Raw genomic sequence first — 22287 nt, 5'->3', positions numbered from 1 at the left:
TCCCTCTGTGCTGAATACACCTTCTTGCAGATGTTCTCCGTGCACTAGCAGAGCTGCCGTTCCCACACCTGGACACACCGGCGTAGAGACCCTGGCCCCTCTCCCAGGGTCCATGTCAGCCTCCCCAGGATGCTGGCTGCCCACCTGCATCCTGTCCCCATCCCACAAAAGGAGCAGCTTCCAGAAGGAAGGCACATGCACATACACCATCCCAGGAGGGGACTGAGGTGGATGTCACATTTAAGGGAAGCGTGAAGTTGTTTTTGAGATGTCAGATCATGAATCTCAAGGTGAAACAGTTCATAAGAGCTGAGATGGGTGTCGGGGAAGGCTGTCCTTACTTGGGGGGGGCGACTGCTCCGTTGTGGCCCAGAGGTCCTGCCCCCAAATTAAAGTATCAGAGATCCTGCCTTCACAGGTGGGAAGAGGAGCACATGTGGGAGTAGACAAGCCAGCTTGCTGTCCTTGCGATGTTGTAGCCCCTTTGATACTCCCACCGCACTTCAGAGCACGGGACAGTTTGGACAAAATTTAGTTAAGGTCTCAGTTAGGTAACAGTTCTCTTAAAAGGAACTTTGATGTTTTCAATTATTTTGGAATTTTATTATCCCAAAGTAGAAGAGAAAATCAGAATAAGATGTTTGAAGCTTGTAACCCACGGGTAGAGCGGGGTGGCAGCCGGAGAGGACTCACAGTTCACCGTCAGAAACGTCAGGACACTGACGACCCGCGGCACCCTAATGGAGTTTGCTCACTTCTGTGTCAGCTGTGGGTCCATGCCGACCTGCTTGCAGGTGCGTCAGGGGCACCGGTGTGGGTTTGCAGGGACAGGGAGGATGCATCCGGGATCTTCGAAATGCAGGTGGGTCCGGGAGTTGGAGTGTTTCTACTTGTATTTTCTTACGTGATGGGGGCACCACTGTCTCTGAAGGAAATGTGCCCCTTTGAGCGTCATTTCTTATTTCTGCTCTTGGCCTGGTGACAGCCTGAGGACGAACCACAGTCCCTCCCGCGTCCCTGTGGCCCATGCACTCTGCTTGTCAGGATGGCCGCACACGCACACCCGCGCACATGCATGGCACGCACAGGACTCAAGCACAAGGGTCAGTCCTGCCACATCCTGAACACCAGGAGCTCTGCTGGGCTGAGATCCATGTCACAGTGTCACCTGGGCGCCAACCGGCTGGTGTCAGTAGAGCAGGACTGAGGTCATGTGACCTCCGACCCCGCACAGATGGAGTCAGGGCGCCAAATGGAAGGCAGGAGCCTTACCTCTGTGAGAAGACAGCCAGGCTAGCCTATCAGAGTGTCCGTGGTCATGTTGATCACAGAACCCTGCCTCCCACCTTAAACCTTCCTTGTTGCGTGCGGATTTGTACCCGAGTGACTTCTTGAAGCTCAAGCAGCAGAGAATCTGTTGAACGTTTCGTAATGTGCTTTTCTAGCATTTGCAGCATTTCATTGTATTGTTTCTTGCAGGAACTCGAATTCCCGGACCTGACGGCCGTTCTGCACTGCGTTCACGCCTTCCTAGCAGCAAAGGTGGCCTCTGTGGACCCCGCGTTTGTGGACAGCCAGAGTATTGCGAGGAAAGTCCTTCCGTTGAACACTGAACATTAAATTATTTTCTTAAGAAATGACTTTTTCCTGCAAATATTGCAACTCTGTGTGATTTTATAACGAGCCTATAGTTGTGATACCAATAAAATACGTCACTAGTTTGCAGAGACAGTCGTCCTTCTTAGACCTGACGGGCCAGGGCACTGCGCGGGCGGAGCTGCCTTTCAGCCGGGGTCTCCCACTCATGCGAAAGCATGCTCCGCACCATGCGTCCACTTCCCACGTAGCAAACAGCCAGACAGTTTCCATGGATTATGTCCTAGAGAATCCTGAGAGCCCGCCGCTTGGATTCTCCAGAAGGGAAGGGTTTCATCTGCATTTGGGTTAACTTCCCCTTTTTCTCAAGGAGGGGCTGAGTAAAGGTGTTAATTTGAGAAATGAGTGGCAAAAATACGTCAGAAAGAAAATTAATTTCAATTCTTTAATTTTACTGTTTTTATAAACTATTATATAATTAACACGTGATTTAAGTGCTAATTTAAATTACGTTCCTAATTTGTAAAATAATGCCTTTATCGCAGTTTCCTTATTTTTTGTACTGTTTACTACTTCTAAGAAGTTCCTCTTTCTATTTTTGTCATTAAAAGCAACTCATGGACTCCTGAACCTTCTTTGACGGAGACGGACTGTGGTCCTAGATCACATCCTCAGGTCTCAAGTGTGCGAGGACAGGAAGCACGTAACCGTCAGACTGTACGGTTCAGGAGAACAGGTAGCTGGTTCCTGCAGGAAAGCAGGTACGCGGCGCCGACCACCTGGCATCCCTCCAGGGGCGGCTTTAGCGATGACTGCTGGCTCCGGCAGCCCACCCACCCCTTTCGGTCTGTGTGGGGGAGGGAGCTGCTGTTTGGGTTTGTAATGTATCGAGTATTTATAATCACGTATCAGACACATAATAATATGTAGAAGGTATCTATCTATAACACCTGTGCTGTGTGTGTTATATACAGAATTCCGTGTGCATTGTAATGGCTTCTGTGGGAGACGAGCCTTGGCAGAGTATTTAAAGTGGATTTTAGATAATACTCCAAGAGAACGGTGCTCAGGGAGCATCAGGCAATGATGTTCTCCATCGACGTCCGTGCTTCCGCTTTAATGCACGCCTCCCGTCAATGTCAGTATCAGCAGCGGCGGGAGCAGACTTCACACCCAGACACAGGTCGGCCCCCCTTCCTGCTGCGCCTCTCCCTGAGCTCCAGCTTCAATGGGTTCTCAGTTTCGTCCCTGCGCCAGAGAGCCGAAACTCACTCAAAAATAGGAGGTATTCTTCTGCGCTGAAGAGTGAAGAAATTATGAAGATTTTGTTTTGTTTATTTTCATGAAAACTGTAGATTTCAAAAGTGTATCTTTGCTGGATCATAATGAAGAGAATAATATTTTCCCAGCAAGATTTGATGCTAAAGTTTACGTTCGTATAAGCATACAATGTTTTGAAAAGATGCACAGCTTTTTTTAAATTCAACAACAGCAACAGTCCTCTTGTGTGAAATGAACGGAGGCCACATGCCCCTTGTTCTTCCCTTTGTGTTCCTGCTGCACCTGTTCCGCCCCCGCAGGTCAGGCGGCACTCCTCAAGCCCCCATGCAGACTGGGGAGGGGGTTAAAATGACACTTAATCATCGCCCCAGTTTGGAAGCAGGACTTGTCAAGGGCAGGGGAAACCATTAGTTTCAGGTGTAATCACACAGTGTCTCGACATGCTGTGCTCGCCACGGACGCCCCCCTGGACACCGCTGTAGGACATGGCCATCGTGCTCTCGGATGCTGCAGAGGGCACACCGGGGAGCCCCGCCCCAGCTCTGACTCAGTACCAAGCAAGGCTTGAGAGAATTTGCCAGCGTGTTTTCTGGGTATGGAGAGGAGCAGCCCTGACCCCCTCATAGGACCATCTGGGGCGGTGGAGGGAGCGCTCCATGAACCCCGCAAGGCAGGACGCGTTCGACCCAGGGCCTGCCGCGCTCTGCCCGCCCTGGAAACCATGGGCCTCCTGGCTCCTGCACGAATCCACACACACACATTATAAACTATAACCGTGCTGACAGCCAGTGTGAAGCCACTGACAAAAGCACTTTCTGTTTGTGTGAACGTCCCTGACAGATGAGAGTGCCACCGGCCTGCGAGGTCTTCATGTCAGAGAGGTGTTTTCCAGCGTGTCCTAGCACCAGGCTGGACAAGCCCCAGCTCTGCAGGCTGACCATCGGGGAATGGGCACAAGCCTCGCAGGAAATGCACAGCTGAGCCAAACACAGAAACAGTTGGCAGAAAGGCCCGGTAAAAACTCTATGAAGCTCTCAACAGGCTACAGCCCTGGGATGAACACAGTGTGTGTTTTAGACGACACTACGTCCCTTAGGAGCCCACTCTGTAAAGGAGGAGACCCATGCCAGGCTCAGTGGGGGCCTTTACAAGCAAAAGCTGGAAGTTCGAGGTGAACGCACTGGATTCCTTCATTCGACAAATGTTCCTGGAAGGATCAGTGGGTGCCGGGCAATGAGGAGCCGGAAGCCTTTTGTGGCACAGCTCAGCGCCCACGGGTGGAGGGAGCGCGGGGTCAGGGTGCATGCATGAAGGAAGCGGGCGGGCCCTCGCTGGGTCGGTGCACGTGGGGCGTGGACTGCGGCCCCGCTCCACGTTTCAGAAGGACACGGACATACTGGTTCCAGACAGATCATTGCCTCGTCATAGAAGATGCTTTGTATGAAATATGACTCTGGGCTTTTCTGTTTTACTTTCTGTTTTTATTTTGGGCTGGACTTCGGGCTGAGCTGATCTGCTGTTGATATTTAGACACAGATCATGAATCTTCTGTGACAGACTTGCCAACAGTATGTCAAGGAAACGACTTTTACTTTGCTCAGTTTCTTCTGTTAACACCTATATTGGCCCTTCTTGGGGTCAGAGTTCTAATAGAACATTTTAAAATGTCTTTGCAAACATGTTGACAAAGGAATTCTTTAAAAAGAACATCACACTTAAAAAAGTGAGACCTTAGTTTGTAGATTTATCTTTGAAATAGACGTTAACAAATTTTTAAAATTCAAGCAAAAATGAGTTTTTTATCCTTTTTTTCTAATTTCAAATTTTAAAAAGGAAAACTTACCATGAAGAAAAGTTCATTGAACTGCTCTGCACGTTGTCTTAAGGGTGATAAAAGCTACCGAAGATGGATGGAAGGTAGTGTCCTCTCCCCTTAGATCCGCGTGAGCCTCGTAAACAGTGAATCAAGAAACGTCACTTTATCATTCACATGAAAACATTCTCAGAGTCAGGAATTGCGCCGTATGTCTACGCACATCCCTCAGGCTTCTGATTCTGAACTCTGTTCCTGGTTTTTTTTTGAAGCTACATGTTAACCACATGATTCCCGTGTTTTAATAAATATACCTCAGTCCCAAAATGCAGAATGAGTAAAAATTATATAAACTATTTGGCCAAATGTGTACTTGTTTGTCTCTACTGAAGATAAGGAAAATATCCATTTTGAGGTATATAGATGAGAAAACAGGGTTTTTCAGGTCCCCGTAATGAATATTGCTCTCATTCTGGGAAGTAAGGTCGGACAGCGTTTTCAGCGAAGCCTTTGTGCTTGTGTTTGGTGTAGAGCAGGTCCTCACTGGGCGTGTCCTGCATTTGTTGGGTGTGGGACGTGCGTCCACTTAGACTTCCTCCCAAACCCTGGAAATAGAAACACAAGAGAGTCACTGTCTCTCCCTTCAGGGTGACAATCCACATCATAGCACAGTGACCCTAAGTGCTGTGTTGGCGAGGTCCCAGGTCCTGCCTGAAATGTGCCACCTTGAAACGAGTCCGGGACAGAGAACGAGTTAACAATAGGACTACCCAACGATCTAGCAATCCTACTACTGGGTATCTAGCCACAGCACACAGAAACACTGATTCAAGGGGATCCATGCATCCCGATGTTTATAGCAGCATTTTCTACAATAGCGAAGACCCAGAAGCAGCCCAAGTGTCCATCAACTGATGACTGGATAAAGGAGATGTGGTTCATATATACAACCATCAGAAAGAACGAAATCTTGCCATTTGCAGCAACACGGAAGGAGCTGGAGGGTATAATGTGGGAGAAATTAGAGAAACAGACTCGTGTGGAATTTAAGAAACAAATGAGCAAAGGGGAAAAAACACGGAGAGAGGGACAAACCAGGAAACGGACTCTTAACTAGAGAACACACTGATGTCACCAGAGGCGAGGGGACGGGGAGGGCGGGGCGGGGAGGACAGGGGACGGGGATGGAGAGCACACTTATCACCATGAGCACTGAGCAGCGTACAGAAGTGTGGGCTCACCGTCGTGTACACCTGAAACTGATGTAACACTGTATGCTGACTCTGCTGGAATTAAAATAAACACACTAAAAAGAGAAACTGAGTCAGGGAGAAAAGGTCAGGTCTACCTTTCAGAGTTGGTAGTAAGTGCCAAGAGCTTTTGTTAAAAGAAAGAGAGAGACACGGAGGGAGGGAGGGAGGGAGGAAAGGAAGGAAAAAAAAATTCCCATCCTGTGATTCCTCTTCAGTGAACACTACCACACCCGCCAGTGCAGACAGTGTGGGCTGGTCAGTCGGCACTTTTCAATGGTCCATTAGGAAGAGGCTCTTGCAAGTTTCTGATTTGATCAAATATGTTAAGGAGCTATTCAGCTGTGTCCCCAGAGGTTTTTTGTTGTTGTTTTATTTTGTTTTGTTTTTTTTCTTAGAACTTGACCCAAGACCATCTCTTGTCATAAAACAGCAATCCTCCAACGCTAGACGTGGTCCTCCTACTGTTCACTGAGCAGTCAGAGCGCTGAAGAGCCGCAGGGACATTTGAATGGGGCTGCTGTTATTCCTGATGGGGGCGGCATGGCTGTAAGCGCTGTGAGAGCCCGCTGGGTCCTGCCCCCGACCAGGCCGTCCCCTGAGAGCCCCTGGGTCCTGCCCCTGACCAGGCCATCCTCTAAGAGCCTGCTGGCTCCTGCCCCTGACCGGGCCATCCCCTGAGAGCCCACTGGCTCCTGCCCCCGACCAGGCCGTCCCCTGAGAGCCCACTGGGTCCTGCTCCCGACCAGGCCATCCTCTAAGAGCCTGCTGGCTCCTGCCCCTGACCAGGCCCTTCTCTCCTCTACTACCAGGGGCCACAGCGCAGACAGAACCACATCACCGAGGCAAAGAGAACCGTAAGGGGATTGACACTTCATCACCTGACTCTCAACTCATGGCCCAGCCTTTCCTCCATGAAGTAAGAGTAAAGGTATTCATCACAAATAGCGTTCGCATATAAACTGAATGCCGTTATTGTTGAAGCAGAACACGTGTAAAGGCTTCTGGCAAAAGGAAAACCAAATTCACGTTTCTGAAAATATCTCCCAGGGGGTTTGGCAGCAGACAGAGGTGTAGAAATACTAAAGGGAGCTTTTAGTGAGTCCTTTCCTAACGATTTTTATTTTATATTTTGGCAATGACAAACTGTAATACAGAATTTGGTTGGGGAAAAGATATATGTTTTATTGGTACCTAACAGTAATTTTTTATTATAATGGATGTATTATTTTTTATTTTAATTAATTAACACATAGTGCGTTATTAGTTTCAGAGGTAGAGTTCAGTGATTCATCAGTTGCTATAACACTCAGTGCTCATCACATCACGTGCCCTCCTTACTGCCCATCCCCCAGTGACCCCATCCCCCTACTCCCCTCACCTCCAGCAACCATCAGTTTGTTTCCTAGAATTGAGAGTCTCTCATGCTTTGTTTCCCCTCTGATTTCTTCCCATTCAGTTTCCCTCCCTTCCCATGTGTTCCTCCACACTACTGCTTATGCTGTTGTCTTTCTCTGCTTGACTTACTTCACTTAGCATAATCCCCTCCAGGTCCATCCAGGTTGGTGCAAATGGTGGGTATTCACCCTTTCTGATGGCTGAGTAATATTCCATTGTATATATGGACCACATCTTTATCCATCCGTCTGTTGAAGGGCATCTCGGCTCCTTCCACAGTTTGGCTGTTGTGGACAATGCTGCTATGAACATTGGGGTGCAGGGGCCCCTTCTTTTCACTAATGTCTGTATCTTTGGGGTAAACACCCAGTAGTGCAATTGCTGGGTTGTAGGGTAGCTCAATTTTTAACTTTTTGAGGACCCTCCACACTGTTCTCCAGAGTGGCTGTACCAACTTGCATTCCCACCAGCAGTGTAGGAGGGTTCCCCTTCTCCACATCCTCTCCGTTTGTTGTTGCCTGTCGTTAATTTTGGCCATTCTGACTGGTGTAAGGTGGTATCTCAGTGTGGTTTTGATGTGTATTTCCTTGATGGCAAGTGATGTGGAGCATTTTTTCATGTGTCCCTAACAATAAATTTATACCAGAGATGAGAATATTAAATAATATATGTCTACCCTGAGAAAAACTTTCCTCCTGTAATAAACTTCTCCTTTAAAACTGGAACCCAAGGCAAATGCAAACCAGAAAGAATATATCCAGAATGTTTCCTTTGGGAAATCAGCATTGCTGTGTTCCTTCGGGCCGACCCCTGGCTGTGTCTAACCTTGACTGACACACTGGAACAGAGTCTTACCCTCATAGATGTGAGGGTGGGTAGATTCCGTGTGAGAACCAGTGCCCGTCACGGTTGGTGAAATCAGCTTCAAGGTAATCCTGGGACTTCCGTGCAACGCCTTCTCTCACTGAAGCTCCAGAGTTAAGAGGCTTGCTGACGGCTTTATGGAACGTCACGTGGCCTCATCCTTCCCGAGTGAAGGATTTTCTGTGCCGTCATAAAAGCTCAGAATGAACCCAGACACATTTAAAAAGGACAAGGTCAGACCACAAGCCTGGGCCACGGCTCTGCCTTATTGGCTTCAGATCCTGCATCCTCAGGACTGTTGAAATTAATGCCAGCTTAGCCCCAGAGCCTCTCGCCTGCCCTAAAGGGAAAGTTCCGGAAGCTGGCTCAACCACGGAGGTGCCCAGAAGGTGGATCTGGACCCACGGTTGAACACTCTCAGGCGATTGCAGGTGTCCACTTATATATATTTTATTCAGAAAATAAAAGTCACTCTTGACTTATGCCCTCTAATGTCAGACTCAGGATATAAATAATTTGAGTGGCTGTCTCTGTATTTTTAATTAATGAGTGTCTTTAAGTTATTCGAAAGCAGGGGTCAGCAAGCCACAGGCCATGGGCCACATCTGGTCCAGGGACGGTTTTTGTAAATGGGGCTTCATTAGAACGTGGCTGCGTTCATTCCCCGGGACCTTAGTAACCCAGCACCATGGGCTGAGGGCTTAAACGTTGTACTATTCTGCCTTCCAGCTGTAGCATTCATGTTTCATTCAGAAAACATTTCCCGAGCTCGTGCTGTGTGCAGACGTGCTAGGGGCTGGGGACACCAAGGTGCTGGAGACGTGGCTGCCGCCCTCCCCTCGGCGCCCTCCCATACCTGGTCATTACTAACAGCATGCCCGTGCCTCCCCACCCCTGGCAGAAGGCAGCCAAGCACCCATGGGCCCTGGTAGCCCAGAGAGGCTGTTCTGTGCTGTGCCCGCAGGGTGGGCAGGTAGGCAGGGGAGCAGGGAGGCCCAGGCCCCCCAGTGGAGCAGACCAGGAGAGCACAGGTCCTGAGAAGGGCAGGAAGTGTGTACGGGCCTTCAGGTGGCTCAGTGTCTGCAGATCCCAGACCGGCAGGGAAGGAGTCAGGGGGCAAGGGCCGGCAGCTGGGCATTTGGGAATCATGATGCCATAGGACCCCTCATTCATTCACCAGTTCATTCAGCACAATTCTGCTGCAAGATTCTGAGTGCACAAAACTCACGTAACCGAGTCCTTCTTCGGGGGGAGCAGGGCAGTCACACTGCCTTGGGCAGGGTGCCCCCGAGCTCGGAGCAGGGCTGGCTGGTTCTTCCAGAAGCAGCCTTTATAGATCTCCGGAGCCTCACATGGCAGAAAGAATTTACTTCTCCTCCGAAATGTGATCTGCACGAGGGTGACAAGTAGGAACTTGCAGAAGTAAACGTGAGCGAGGAGGGTACGCGGAGTTCTAGGCACAAGGTGGCTCTGAGCCTCTGTCTGCTGACAGACACGTCAGTGTGAATCCCAGTTTTCTGGAAGAGCTGAGGGACCATAAGCCCATTGGACAGCTGGACACTGAGTGGGAGCTGCCTGCCCCAGCTGGGGGACTTCTGGGAATTCAAGTGGGAACGGCCCTCCTCCTGGGAGGGCCGCACACTGAGCCCAACAAGCTGGGACCCCGGGCATGACTCCGTTCAGACACCTGTCATCGGCTTGGGAAATCCACAGTGTCTGGGATAAGCCAGATAAACTCAGATGTATTCGATTTCGTTCAAAGAGTGAAGGCAAGGAGACTAAGCAGAGTCCGGGAGCTTGGATCTCAGCAGGTGTGAGCCCAGCCCTGCCTGGGTGTGGCGTCCACCTGCAGCTTGACCAAGGCAGTGATTCCCGCACAGGCTCACCATCGACCAGATGGGTCTGGGCAAACTGGAGCCAGAAGAGAGGGATTTAGAAGTCTTCACTATATACTGCTGATGTCGAGAACACTGCAGACACCGTCCTTGGCTGCTGTGAGTGACACCTGCACAGGGGACACCCTTGCTGGGGCTCCCCACCAGGCTCAGACACTCCTGTAGCCATGACGGTGGGGGGGACCCCCCTCCACTCCAATCTTTCCCGTGTTGTGTCTAAAGCTCAATGACCTCAGGCTTCCTCCCCCTGTCAGCATGTGCCTGCCCATGCCTAACCCCACAGATCCATGTTTATGTGAACTCCCGATGATGCCTTAATGTTACAACTTTCCTGCCAAGAAACTTTTGATAGAGTCTTTGGGCCACAGTCTCTTAAATCAACCTAACGGAGTAGTTTTAAAAGTGGAAATACCAGGCATCATGAAACTCTTGTAAGGGGCAGTGTGGGGGCAATTGCGCTCAGTAAACCTTCAGACACCACATCTTCCAAGAACAGAGCTTGGGGGTCAAGAGTTGAATGAACGGTGTGGGCTCATAGTTTGTTGACAAACTTATTCTGTAGAATGTCAAATGTATCTTTACAAAATGTCGAGAAAAAAATCTGCTTGTTCTCCATTTTATTTGAGAACACTCAAAAGTGATTTTTCTAATGAAAGCCTGATTTGTTCCACAATGTCCTTAAGGCAGCCGCCTGGTCTAACAGGAGGCAAGAGCAAATGGTCGTGTTGGTCGTCACGCAATGACCAGGACACCAGACCCGCAGTATTGGTCATGACCAGGATGCCTCTCCGTGCACCAGAGCGCAGCATTTGGGAAAACGGGTTGACTCTTCCAGTTAGATACTGCATATGTTTCAGAATTTAACTGAGAACTTATGTACCACCACCACCAGCCCCCCGTGGGATTGGAACCGTCTCATACTTATCGATGGTTGTGTGACAACAGATCTCACCTGGAAAAAAACAAACATATCTAGACAGACAGCTTTTTTGGTAAATCAGTTGTTTTGTGTTAAAAACTGATGCACACTAGTAAAGTTTTACAGTATGCTAATTTCTTCATGCAGCACAGACAATGGGTCAGCTCACTGATGCTGTCACTGAGCGAGGACCCGACCCTCCCACCTGTGTGCAGGAAAGGTTTCCAGCACCAGCTACACACCCTGTGAAGGGAAAGGCTCACCAGCGTCACGGCACCGAGGCCAGGACCACTGCAGTCCCACAGAACCGGAAAAGTGCCATCTTCCAAAGAATTTTAAGCTGGTTTCCGGAACGAACACCCCCAAGTGCAAATGACGTGATGCAGGTCATCCCGGCAGTGATTCAGGGATGTGGCCCCTTCTTTCTTGGGGCGTCAGCATCGCAACACCGGCTCTGGGAGGCCATGGGGGACGGAGAGGGGCACTGTGCACTCCTAGCGCCCACGGCCAACTGGCCGCCATCTGAGCGTGACCCGGGAATGCCGCCTCCCACGCGCGCATCAGAGGACAGAGAACCCCTGGAGATCCACAGTGTGCCAAGTGTGGTCAAGGTGCAGGTGGCAAGGCGCTCTGGGTGCACAGACGAACGCAGCAGGGCTGGTGTGAGTGGAAACTCCAGAGACTCCTGAGAATAGCTCCATGAAGATGGGGTCATTTGCCTGAAATCGTGTCGCCAGAAAGGCTGGCGGCCCACCCGCCGTAGCCAGCCTGAGGGAGGATGGACCCCGTCTGTGCAAAGGCCTCACTCCCACGACATGCCAGCACTGCCGTGCTGACCAGGAGGGTCACCGAGAACCGCGCACACACGGCGGGCGGTCGTCTGTCTCAGAGCACGAGAGCCAGAGGAGGCTGCCCGGTGTGCTCCACCCCAGAGGAGTCCCAGATGCACCGGCAATGTCACCAGCGGCAGGCGAAGGCTCCAGACACAGTGGCGGCAGCCACAAGACACCCTGAGCCCAACCCCAGAGGTGGAGCCGCTCAGCCCGTCAGCCTCGCCGCGGGTTTGCACTGGGTGTCCCACAGCACTTCCAGACCAGAGCCCAAGGCGGAGGGAGAGGAGTCGGTCTGCCATCTGGATGGGCAGCGATCTGCAGACAGCTCCCTGTCCCAGTCCCGCGTCGGTCCATCAACGTGGGGAACGGGGTCTTCTCCCAAATTAGACTTGACAAGTGCCTGGCAAAACCTTGAAGGTAAGTGTCAGAGACGCATAATTCCAGTAAGAATTCACTGAGCGTGACAATGGCGTGCTTGGGCAAAGGTGTGGGACAGCCTTTGACCCCAGGAAGGTCACTGGGGGTGAGTTAGCAGTGAGCACACGTGGGAAGGCGGGCTGGCTCACGCAGGCCCATTTATTGTCAGCGTGCGCTGGGAAGCAGCCCAGATTTAAGAAATCCACGCTCACTCCCCCCTTCCCTGCAAAACACAGCAATGCCTGTCCTGAAAGGTATGGGAGGCAACCCTGAAACACACTTCCAGAGCCTCCTGCAAGGAGTGCCTTGGGTCAACACCCAAAAGTTACTGTTTTTTCCCTCTCAACATTAGAAGTATGCCAGCAGAAAGCTCAATGACCTCGGAGAGGTTTTCTTAGAAGAAACGGAATGTTCCAGAACACGGTGACGGCATGGAAAGAAGAGTGTGTGTGCCACTTTGCAGGTGGATGCAAGCCAGCCCTGGGAGGCATGGGGCACTTGGCCTCAGTGAGCCTGTGAGTGGCTCTTGTGCTGAAGCTTCTGGAAATTTATAGGAATGATATTACGCATAAAGGACAAAGAGACCATAGGCAAGCAAGGGAAAATAACTTCCTGGGAACACTCCTGGAAGTCCTATGAAGACAAGGGGTTATTATCAGAATAAGAATCTCTTCTTATTTCTCGTATATCCGTCCTTTCCCATCTTCCCTGCTCCCTGGTCCACGGTCCGCCCCGTGTGCTACAACGCTGCGCCGACCTCACGTCTGCACTCCCCCCGATGCCCTGGTGGGCTCACATCCCTCCTTCTCACCTTACATCCTGTCACTGTGGCCAGTCCTTCCTGGACCCTGCTCCCTGCCTTCCGCGACCCCGTGACACAGCCAGTACGCAGCCACGCGCACAGAGGAGCACGCAACATGTGAGTGTCCCCTCCCTTGGGGCCATTTGCTTTGAACACACAACATAGAATGTTCTTTCTTTCTTAAAGAATAAAATTCATTTTGGATTATGAAAAAGCTCTGCATTTAAACATGATGGGAAACCTGCAGAGCGAAAATGAAATGGAACCAGGCAGCTGGAAACCATTTCTTATACAATGTCTAGCGTGAAAAGTTTCTATGTAAATAATGATATATATTTTTTGATAGACTTAAGAAATTTGATGGTTCTCATTGTAATGAAGTACAAAACATGATAGAAAAGTATGATTTTGAGCAGGATTAATCATATATCATTAGGAAGTAAGGAGATCGAATCCATCTATTATCCAGACATTTTATGTTCCTTGCTTTTGAGTTCTTCTTTGATAAAAAATATGTTCACTAATTAGAAAAATCGCAGTCTTCGGTAAGAGAGCAGCCCACGGGAGTCTGCATGGCCAGTGTGCTCCGGCCAGCTCTCCAGTCAGGCGGAGGATGGCCGCGACAGCTGAAGGAGGAGGGGTGGGAGGGAAGCCAGCACCCCGGGAACCTGAAATGGGCCAACTGGGAGCTGCTGCAGAGCCTGGAAAGAAGGCTGGATGGACCCTCCAAAACCAGGTGATGGCGGCTTGCTGAGATTCACCAGGAATGGGAGTGGAAGTTCACTTTCTGGAACACTGAAGGTAGCCCAGCAATTCTAGGAGCAACAGGTGCACAAGCTCGGGACAGGTGCACCAGCAAGGCCCCATCTCCCAGGCAGGATGAGCCCTGGGGCCCCGAGGTGCGGGGCCTGAGGATGGCGGCGTGTGCTCTGCGTGTGGCCACCACGGTTCACTAGTGATGCTAGGGGAACCCCTAGAGGCCTGCACGTGTTGCCATTTACAGATTCCGGTGTTAGGATACATGCTTGTTCAGCAGCAGAATGGCTTTCCACCCGGAGGGACCCGCTGATTTTGTCGGCTGGTAAGGACAGGGCAGTTACGGCTAGCCCTTCAGATGTGGGGACGACGGCAGTGTGACCTGTCCTCCAGGACACGAGTACAGAACCGACAGACACTGGTTGTCTCAGAGGCTGTCTTTGCATACAGAGTGTGAGCCCCGAGCCTGCTCTGTATGTCCCACCCGCTGACGTAAGACGGCACCTTCTAGAAACTTACATTTGAGCAAACAGATCTGTGCACTTTCTGATTGAGATTGGGTAAAACATGTCATTTAAATGTGAATTAGGCCGTGAAAATTAAATGGATAAATTAAATAATTCAGGCATTGTTTAGGAGTAAGGCATAGAACGTGAACTAAATACTTCTGCGGTATGTCAAACATTCACACGTTTGTTCACAGCATTTTCAAATGCAAGCTGTTCTCCAGAGGAGACTTGCCGTATGTTCAAGTCCCGACACGGACCAGGACCCGCGTGCCATCAGGAGCCTCAGTCCCTCCTCTGCAAGTGGAGACAGTGTCAGGTGCCCGCGAAGGTGTTGTGAGGACTGCCTACGTCACTCAGGTGAGCACCCCATGTGTTCCCAGTACCCGTGGATAATTAGTGGTCGCGTCTGGGGCACCTTATGGCAGAGAGAAACCGCTGCCCTCGTATTTCGTCCCTGTGGATTCTCTTACGAGGGGCTGCCCAGTGCTTCCTGGAGAGCCTACCTGTGTTTGCCCCAGGGCAGCACGAGGAAACGCACCTGAACCATGGGGCCCGGGTGGGGGTGATGACCTCCCCACCGGACGCGCAGACTTTCAGTCCCTCCACATTGTGTCCTACTCTTCTCACATTCAGAAAACTCATTTTTGAAATATTATTAAAAATCGGCAGGGAAACTCCGGGGTTACAGGACACATATGATGTTGTGGTCAGCTATTACATAAAACCCCAAAATATCTGTGACCCGAGTTTGCGTGTGTCTCAGAGAAAGAACCTCTCCGTCACACGTTGTGAAATCCCCCAAGCAGACCAAGCAGAGAAGCAATCTCCTCACGTTAGGCGGAACCGACGTGCGCTTTCATGATAGGGTTGAATTTACTCAGGAGTCTTAGCAAGAATTGAGTATCAATTCCACATAGAGTTAGTCTTCTTTGTGTCTTGGCAAGTCAGTCATTAATGACTAAGCCTACAGGAGGTCTTTTTAGAATCCCTTTTATCTTTTACAAAAATATGGATTGTTTTCTAATACATACCCTCGTGGCTAAAATATTAAGCAATACAAGTAAAAAGAAAAGCCCTTTGGAAATCTTTTCCTGCCCCCTCGCCCCGACCCTGCCAACTTGCACACCTTGAAATGACTGTGGCTTTTCTCCCTGCTGGTCTGCAAACACCGTCCTCCTGGTTTGAAGGGCTGAGAGCAGCAGGTCCGACCCGAGAGGGGAGCGGAGCGCAGGGCCGGTTGGGAGCAGCCTCGCCCAGGGAGTGTGCACCCTGAGTCCAGGCTGGTAGGCTCCCCCAGAGCTGAGCCTGCACAGCGGTCCTTACCACCTGCCCACCACTGCCCTCCTTCCTGCTGGTACCCCAAACCCTACCTGGGGGAGCCCGCCGCCTGAGGGCACGGTTGTGCACCCGTCCGGAACTCAGGTCCCACCGACCACTGCTCGGGTCATCACAGCCATTCAGCAGTGGGTGTCTCACGCACACACCCCTAGGCATTGGTGATCAGGATAAATCCCAGATCTGGGCTTACAGGTCCATCCGTGTGGGTTGGGGAAGGAGGGAGCTGGGAGCCCCAAGCCAACCCCTGATCCAGCAACCCCGCTGAGAAACAGCAACACGAGACAGATAAAGCCACTCGTGTGGACAGGCAGAGAGTGAGGGCCTTGGGCACAGACCCCTCAGATACTCCTCCTGTGAATCAAGGAGCCCAGGGCGGACATGAGAAGGGCCCGCCCTGTCTCCACCCGTGGATTCCTATATGCACTAAGTGGGCACTGGGCGCTTTCGCTAATGGGGCCTGGGGTGTGGAGGCCCCAGCTTCACCCAGAACAGAGACACAGGGATGTCCCCTAAAGGCCGGTTCCGCCCAGGCCTGCCTGGGGCTGGGATCGGGCGGAGCACCTGCTGACCTTGCACTCTGGTGGAGAAAGAGGCCGGGCAGCCGCTCACTCGCAGACGACATCAGAGCAGCCAGGGCGACCAGCAGAGGACGTCTATCCGACCAGTCAGTTAGGAAACAGGGCCAGTGCCCAGTGTGGACCAGCTGTGCCAGCCATCTGCTTCCAGAAGCAGAGAGCCAGTGAGGAAGCTGGGGAGTGCCCTCGTGCCCCCAGCTGCGTGCACGCCTCAGTTGATAAATGTGCAGCCATCTCCCTTCTCCAGAAATGTGTGTCCCTCTGCACTCTGAGCTGCGTGTGTGAGGGGCTGTTTTCCCACTTAGTTCCTCCATCCCAGTGGAAGCAGAATAACGCCTCATTGTGAGTCTCACTTGCTTTTTGCAAAGCGACAGCACAGCAGGAGGAAGGGGCAACTCTGGGCAGGGACTCTGTCCCCCCACCCAGCTGTTACCCCTGCAGGGACAGCCTAGCCAGGCATCCCCTTGCCAGCAGGGAGGCCCACCAGAGGCCTGAGTGGGGAGTTCCCGGACCGTGGCCAGGTGGCCTGGCCGAATGTCGGCTACCCCTGGACTGCCACGAGCAGGTGTGCCCTTGGAGACACCAAAGCTCAGGTGAAGAGTGGCAGTGAGCAGATCACGGGGTCCAGCCCTCAGAAACCACATGGAGGCCCACAGCCGTGCTTCTCCTCCCGGCGCACCAGGTTCCCCTCTGGATGTTGGGGACAAGTCCTGGGGAATCCGGGAGGATTGGATGCCAGCTGGAGGGGGAGTTCACGGGACCACCCTGAGGAGGGTGCATGGCTTGGAGTCAAAAGTGCTGTCCTGACAGCCTGGGTCCCTGGGTGACAGTGAGAAGCAGAGCCCACGACAGACCCCACTGTTTAAAGCAGCGAGGTGCCAGCTGTTACTGCCTGTAAGTGGTACGTGGACGGGGGAATCTCGTCTGCCTGTGGGTCACAAGAGCCGCACGTTTCAAGCATAAACTATATTCAGAGGTGAGATGCAGGTTCCACGTTCCGCTGAAATGAAATGGAGGCGTGGGCGACGTTGGGTGTGTGTTTCCTCCCCAGGGACCCTGACGCGCAGACCTGCCGGGGGGGCTCCTCTCATCACTCTTACCCACCTTGCACGCTGTAATAACGGGGGCACTTCCTCGCGGCCAGCTGTGAGCCATGAAGGGGCGACTTCTCTGCTGTCAGGAGAGAGGGATCCCATGGCCGTCCTGTGCTGGGATCCAGGGGAGGGACAGTCTTGCTGCCACTTTCTGCAGCCTGCTGTGTGCTAAACCACGTGCCCTCAAAATTTACCTGCGAGAGCACTAAGCTCCATCCTTCCAATGCACCTGAAGATAAGGTCCTTCAAGAAGGCCTTCAGTGCCAGAGAGGTCTTCAGAATGGACCATATTCCAGGAGGGCCGGTGTCCTGACAGGACTTGTTGACTAGGACACAGACATGCATGGAGGGATGGCCGCACGAGAACAGGGGAGGTGCTGGCTCGACCCTGCAGAGAGGCCTCCGGGGAAACCCGCCTGCCCACTCCCGGATCTCGGCCACCCCAGATCTCAGACATCCCGCCGCCGTGTCTCTGTTGTTCAAGCCCTTCAAATGTGCCAAAGGCCCCGGGAAACTAAATCAGACTTTCTTTCCTCCTAGACTTCACACTTGCTTCTATATTGTACCCTTCCATTGATTTTATCATGAAAAGATGTAAGATCCTTTACGATCTGCTCAAGATTAATTTTATGTGCCTAATCTCCCGGTCATTCCCTGTGATCCATTCTCTGAACGATCCATTCAATTCTTACATTTGTCATTCTTTCATTTGTTCATCCACCCATTCATTAATTCCCCTCGTCTATCTCCCTCCCTCCCTCCTTCCCTCCCTGCGTCCATTTGTTCACATTTACCAAGTGTCATATATGCCAGGCTGTTCTTGGCACCATGGACAGAACAAGCAAAGTCAACGTCTCTCGGAGCCGCCCTGTCGCCCCTGGAACCAGAAGTCTCTCTCTCTGTCCCAGATGGCTTCCCACACACATTATCCCCTGGCACGTTCTCCTCATCACACCTGCGGTCACGCAGCCTCTCCCGTGTCCCCACGATTCACATCCAGGATTTTCACAGGGAATGAATCGCACTCCACAGAAATGGCTTTCTCATTTGTCTTCCTAACCAGACGACATGTTTGGTAAATGCAGGGAGAACACCTTCTGTTCCCATCGGTCAAGCACAGAACTTGGGCCTAAAGTCGTGTGCAATGATTGTTGGTCGAATCCAAGAAGAAATGCATCATTTATTTTACTGAGTTGTTGTGAAAAATCTCAACAGGATTGTCAGGCCTTTGTTTTTATAACCTTTGCAGGTTTTTTTTTACTATCATATCTCACACACACACACACACACACACACACACACACCCAAAACTAGCTAGAAAGAGGACATATATTCTCTCGGACTAAAGTTTGGTCAAAATGACATTGAATATACAATTTCTGTTCTGTTGTGTTGTTTCCCTAAATTGATTGAATTGACTGCTTTACCCTCGTGTGAGCCGTACCTCTAGCCCAGAAGAAACACACACGTCCTCACTTCTCCTGAGAAAATGCTACGTGCTTGCAAATCAGGAGTGAGCGCCGATATTTGTGTCCTCCTATGGAAATCATTCAAGTGCGTTTATTGACCTTCACTGCTCGGGTTAGAGAAATACACTCGGAGAGACAAGCTGTGCATTTTAATGTGCCTGGATTCCGGAGTCCCTTTTATTAGCTCATAATTCTGAACCTGGCTGAGCTGCTGCATTTACCAACATAACATTTCTTTAAAATCCCAATATTTTTCTTTTCCTTCTCCAGGGAAAGTGTTATATTTCCCTGTCTCTTTAGGAGCGTGTGAAGAACTCAGCCCAACAAGAGAACAAGCCACACCTGATAAAGTTTCCTACCCGTGTTCTTCTGTGCCTTCAGACAAGACCTGGCTTGAATTTGCTGCCTTTTCCATGGGCCCGGCATTCCCCGTGAATGACAATGACACGAAGCCCCCATCTGCTCCCGCTTATCACAGCTCCGCCCCGTGTGCTGTCACGTTGTCAACACAAAGACAAGGTCCGTCGGTGACCTCTGATAGGGTAAGGACAGCGCTGGGAAGCAGCGGCACGAGTCATTTTGTAGGTCACCCTCCTAGAAACCTCTGGCAAGCACAGGAGTCATGTTCCTTCAGTATGAGAAACCGAGTCGCCCTGTTGCTCCATTAGTGAGGTAAGGTGTGACCGTTGGAGACCCCAGGGTCTTGGCACAGGTGAGCTGCCTCTCACCCACTGTCAGGGTGACCGGACATCTTCTCAGGAGGGAGATCATCATTTGGCGGGTCTGGGACCCGGGAGGACCCTGGGATGCATTTAGCTGCCGCCCGCGTTTGAGTAAATGCACTAAGTGCGGGACAGGGACAAACCCGGGAGTGGAGGCAGGGAGGCCTGCATTGTCACCGCAGCAAGCACAGGTCACGGAGACCAGTCACGCAGTTGTTAACGTCATTATTAACGTAGAGACTTCAGGATGCGTGTTCCCACTGGACCTAGCCACACAGGGCTCTAATTTCCATCTGTTGGCACATCGCGCGTGTGCCATTACCTTCAGGACACCTTTAGAGAGACGTCATGCCAACAAATGCATTTCCAAATTCCAGTGGTCCTCACGTACTCCCCAAACCGACTGGGGCCTGAACTCAGTGGGAAAGTGGGGGTGCCACGTCTCATTACTGACAACAGACACTTGCCCTGGGGCTCCAAAATCCACTGAAAATGGGCTGGATGCCTTTCCCAAGAGCCACTCTTGGCTTGTCGCAGACTGACCTCAGAGAGGCTTCTGCGTGTCGTGTTACTTTAACAGATGCCAAAATGTTTTCTTGATTTCTTCTTTAAAATGACACATTTATTTTTTTAAAATCTTCCAAACAACAATTCCCTTTTCTAGGTTGCCTTTATGCGGTTAGTTAAATGCCAGCCTTCCAGGAAGTCACAGTGTTTCGTTTAAACTCGCTGTACCTCAGTGCTGTCGCACAATAGAAAACTGCGGTCCACGGAACATTTAACGAACCCTCTTCACATCCACTAGTATTTCTCTGCACCCTCGAAGCAATTTATTTTTTTATTTTTTTAAAGATTATTTATTTATTTATTTGACAGAGATAGACAGCCAGCGAGAGAGGGAACACAAGCAGGGGGAGTGGGAGAGGAAGAAGCAGGCTTCCCAGTGGAGGAGCCTGATGCGGGACTCGATCCCATAACGCCGGGATCACGCGCTGAGCTGAAGGCAGACGCCCAACCACTGCACTACCCAGGCGCCCCCCTCGAAGCAATTTAAATTCACTAAAAGAGAGGAGCAGTTATGTACCCTTCCTGAGTCTCATCTCTAGGAAGATTGTATCTGTTTGAAAGCCGCCCCCAGGACAGTCAGAGCCAGCTTCCGAAACGCGGAGAGTACAGGTCCCGGTCCACGAAATTCTGATATTTTGTTTAATCTGGTGATGTTCCAAAAACTCTTAAGAGAGTTAAGAGGGAATGACTGTGAACGGGAAACTACTAGAAGGCTCAGCCGGCCGGGGCCTCTCCCCCTGCCTCTGTGGGGCCTCCGCGCCAACACAAGGCCTCCTGCCACACCGCGGAGGTCACTGGAGAGCCCGACGGGCGGGACCCACTGATCCCGCACACAGAGCATGAGATGCCCTGCAGACACACACCTTGCCCACGGCCCGTGCCAGCTATTTGCTGAAGTAACAAGGACGTAAGTGAGCTCCAGCCTCGCCTGCTCCCATCCTCACCTCCAGGGATGCAGCCAGATGTTGCTCAGGGCCCGTGGGCATGAAGAGTACGCGTCCCTGAATCCCAGATTCCACCAACGCCACCGCGTGACGCTCCCGCCTGAAAGCCCGCCCAGGTGCCACAGGCCCCCCGCCTCCCGCCTCCCGCTCAGAGCCCAGGGTTCGCGAGTCGGCGTGGTGCCAGCGTGCTGGGGTGGTCGGCGCCGGGGTGTCTGTTGAATTTCTTGGCACTAAAAGCCTCCTGCAAGCATCTGGTTTTGGCGGACTGCCATAAATTGTCAGGTGACCTGTTGACCTGAGCCTGAATAATGACTCAGATTTTATAAGGAATGTTAGCTAAGTTTGAGTCACAGGATTTTTTTTTTCTTTTTAAAAAGGAGGTTATTTCAAGATGACTATAGGTTGACATCAGAGTCACTGACAGGCGCCCTATCGGCATGCGGGGGGCCGGCCCATCCTCCCGACTGAGCCACCACGCCACCCTGCTGACCCACTTCCCTCGGCGACCTTCTGTGGCAAATGGCCAGCCCCAACACCAAGCTGCGATGGTGCCGTCCCCGCGGGGCCTTGTTCTCCTCCCGTCCATGACGGTCTTTTCTTTAAAAAGGCAAACTTCTCTGCAAGTTGATAAATAAAAGAACAAATGACACACACAACTAATGACAAATAAAGGGCAAGAACGGGCACTGGTTTGCAATAAAGGGTTTGCGTTCCGCGTTGGGGTGAGTGGGCTTTGAACCCAGCCCCAGGCCCTGTGTCCATCAGAGTCAAGGTGAAGGCTGGGGGGTCCCCTGGGCCCCCATAGAGGAGACATGACACCTGCCTGCAGAGCTCAGAGGACAGGCAGGCGGGACTGCAGGGCTGGGGAGAGCTGGAGCAAAGGTGATCCTCACACCCTGACCATTTGGAAATTAGTGATCACGCACTCACCAAAGTGTTTGGGGGATCGAAGCTCCCCATTCTGTTGAATAGTTTATTGGCACCCGACTTACAAAATAATCGCCCCAGAACAAGTGAATGAACTTGTGTGTGAGCTTTCTCAGGACCTGAGTTCTTTGATGAACACAGTCCTCTCTTCTAAGAAGGCCAACGTACAGACTGTGTTACGGACCTCCCAAGTGTATGCGCCTCTCTTACAACTCTCTTCGTGTTGGGTACAGCAAGGGCACCGTTAATGGGACAGGCGTGAACACAGTCTGTGGCAGGCCACGCCTGGACCAGGAATGTCGGCGATGTCACATAGGA

General features: G+C 51.5%; 1 protein-coding gene across 1 annotated transcript in view; it reads left to right on the top strand.

Annotated features, from left to right (window-relative positions):
• The first annotated feature begins 812 nt into the window (after window positions 1–812).
• TPO (thyroid peroxidase) overlaps window positions 813–22287 on the top strand; it is a 77250-nt gene continuing 55775 nt past the window's right edge. The window contains exons 1-4 of the mRNA XM_034659978.1: window positions 813–2357; window positions 6339–6489; window positions 6753–6871; window positions 14528–14690. Coding sequence (XP_034515869.1) covers window positions 6836–6871; window positions 14528–14690 — 199 coding nt within the window. The 5' untranslated portion in view covers window positions 813–2357; window positions 6339–6489; window positions 6753–6835. The remainder of the gene's footprint in view (window positions 2358–6338; window positions 6490–6752; window positions 6872–14527; window positions 14691–22287) is intronic.

Source organism: Ailuropoda melanoleuca, chromosome 4, assembly GCF_002007445.2.
Source record: "Ailuropoda melanoleuca isolate Jingjing chromosome 4, ASM200744v2, whole genome shotgun sequence".
Lineage (NCBI taxonomy): Eukaryota > Metazoa > Chordata > Mammalia > Carnivora > Ursidae > Ailuropoda > Ailuropoda melanoleuca.
The sequence above is the reverse complement of the archived record's forward strand: the minus strand, read 5'-3'. Positions and strand labels throughout refer to the sequence as shown.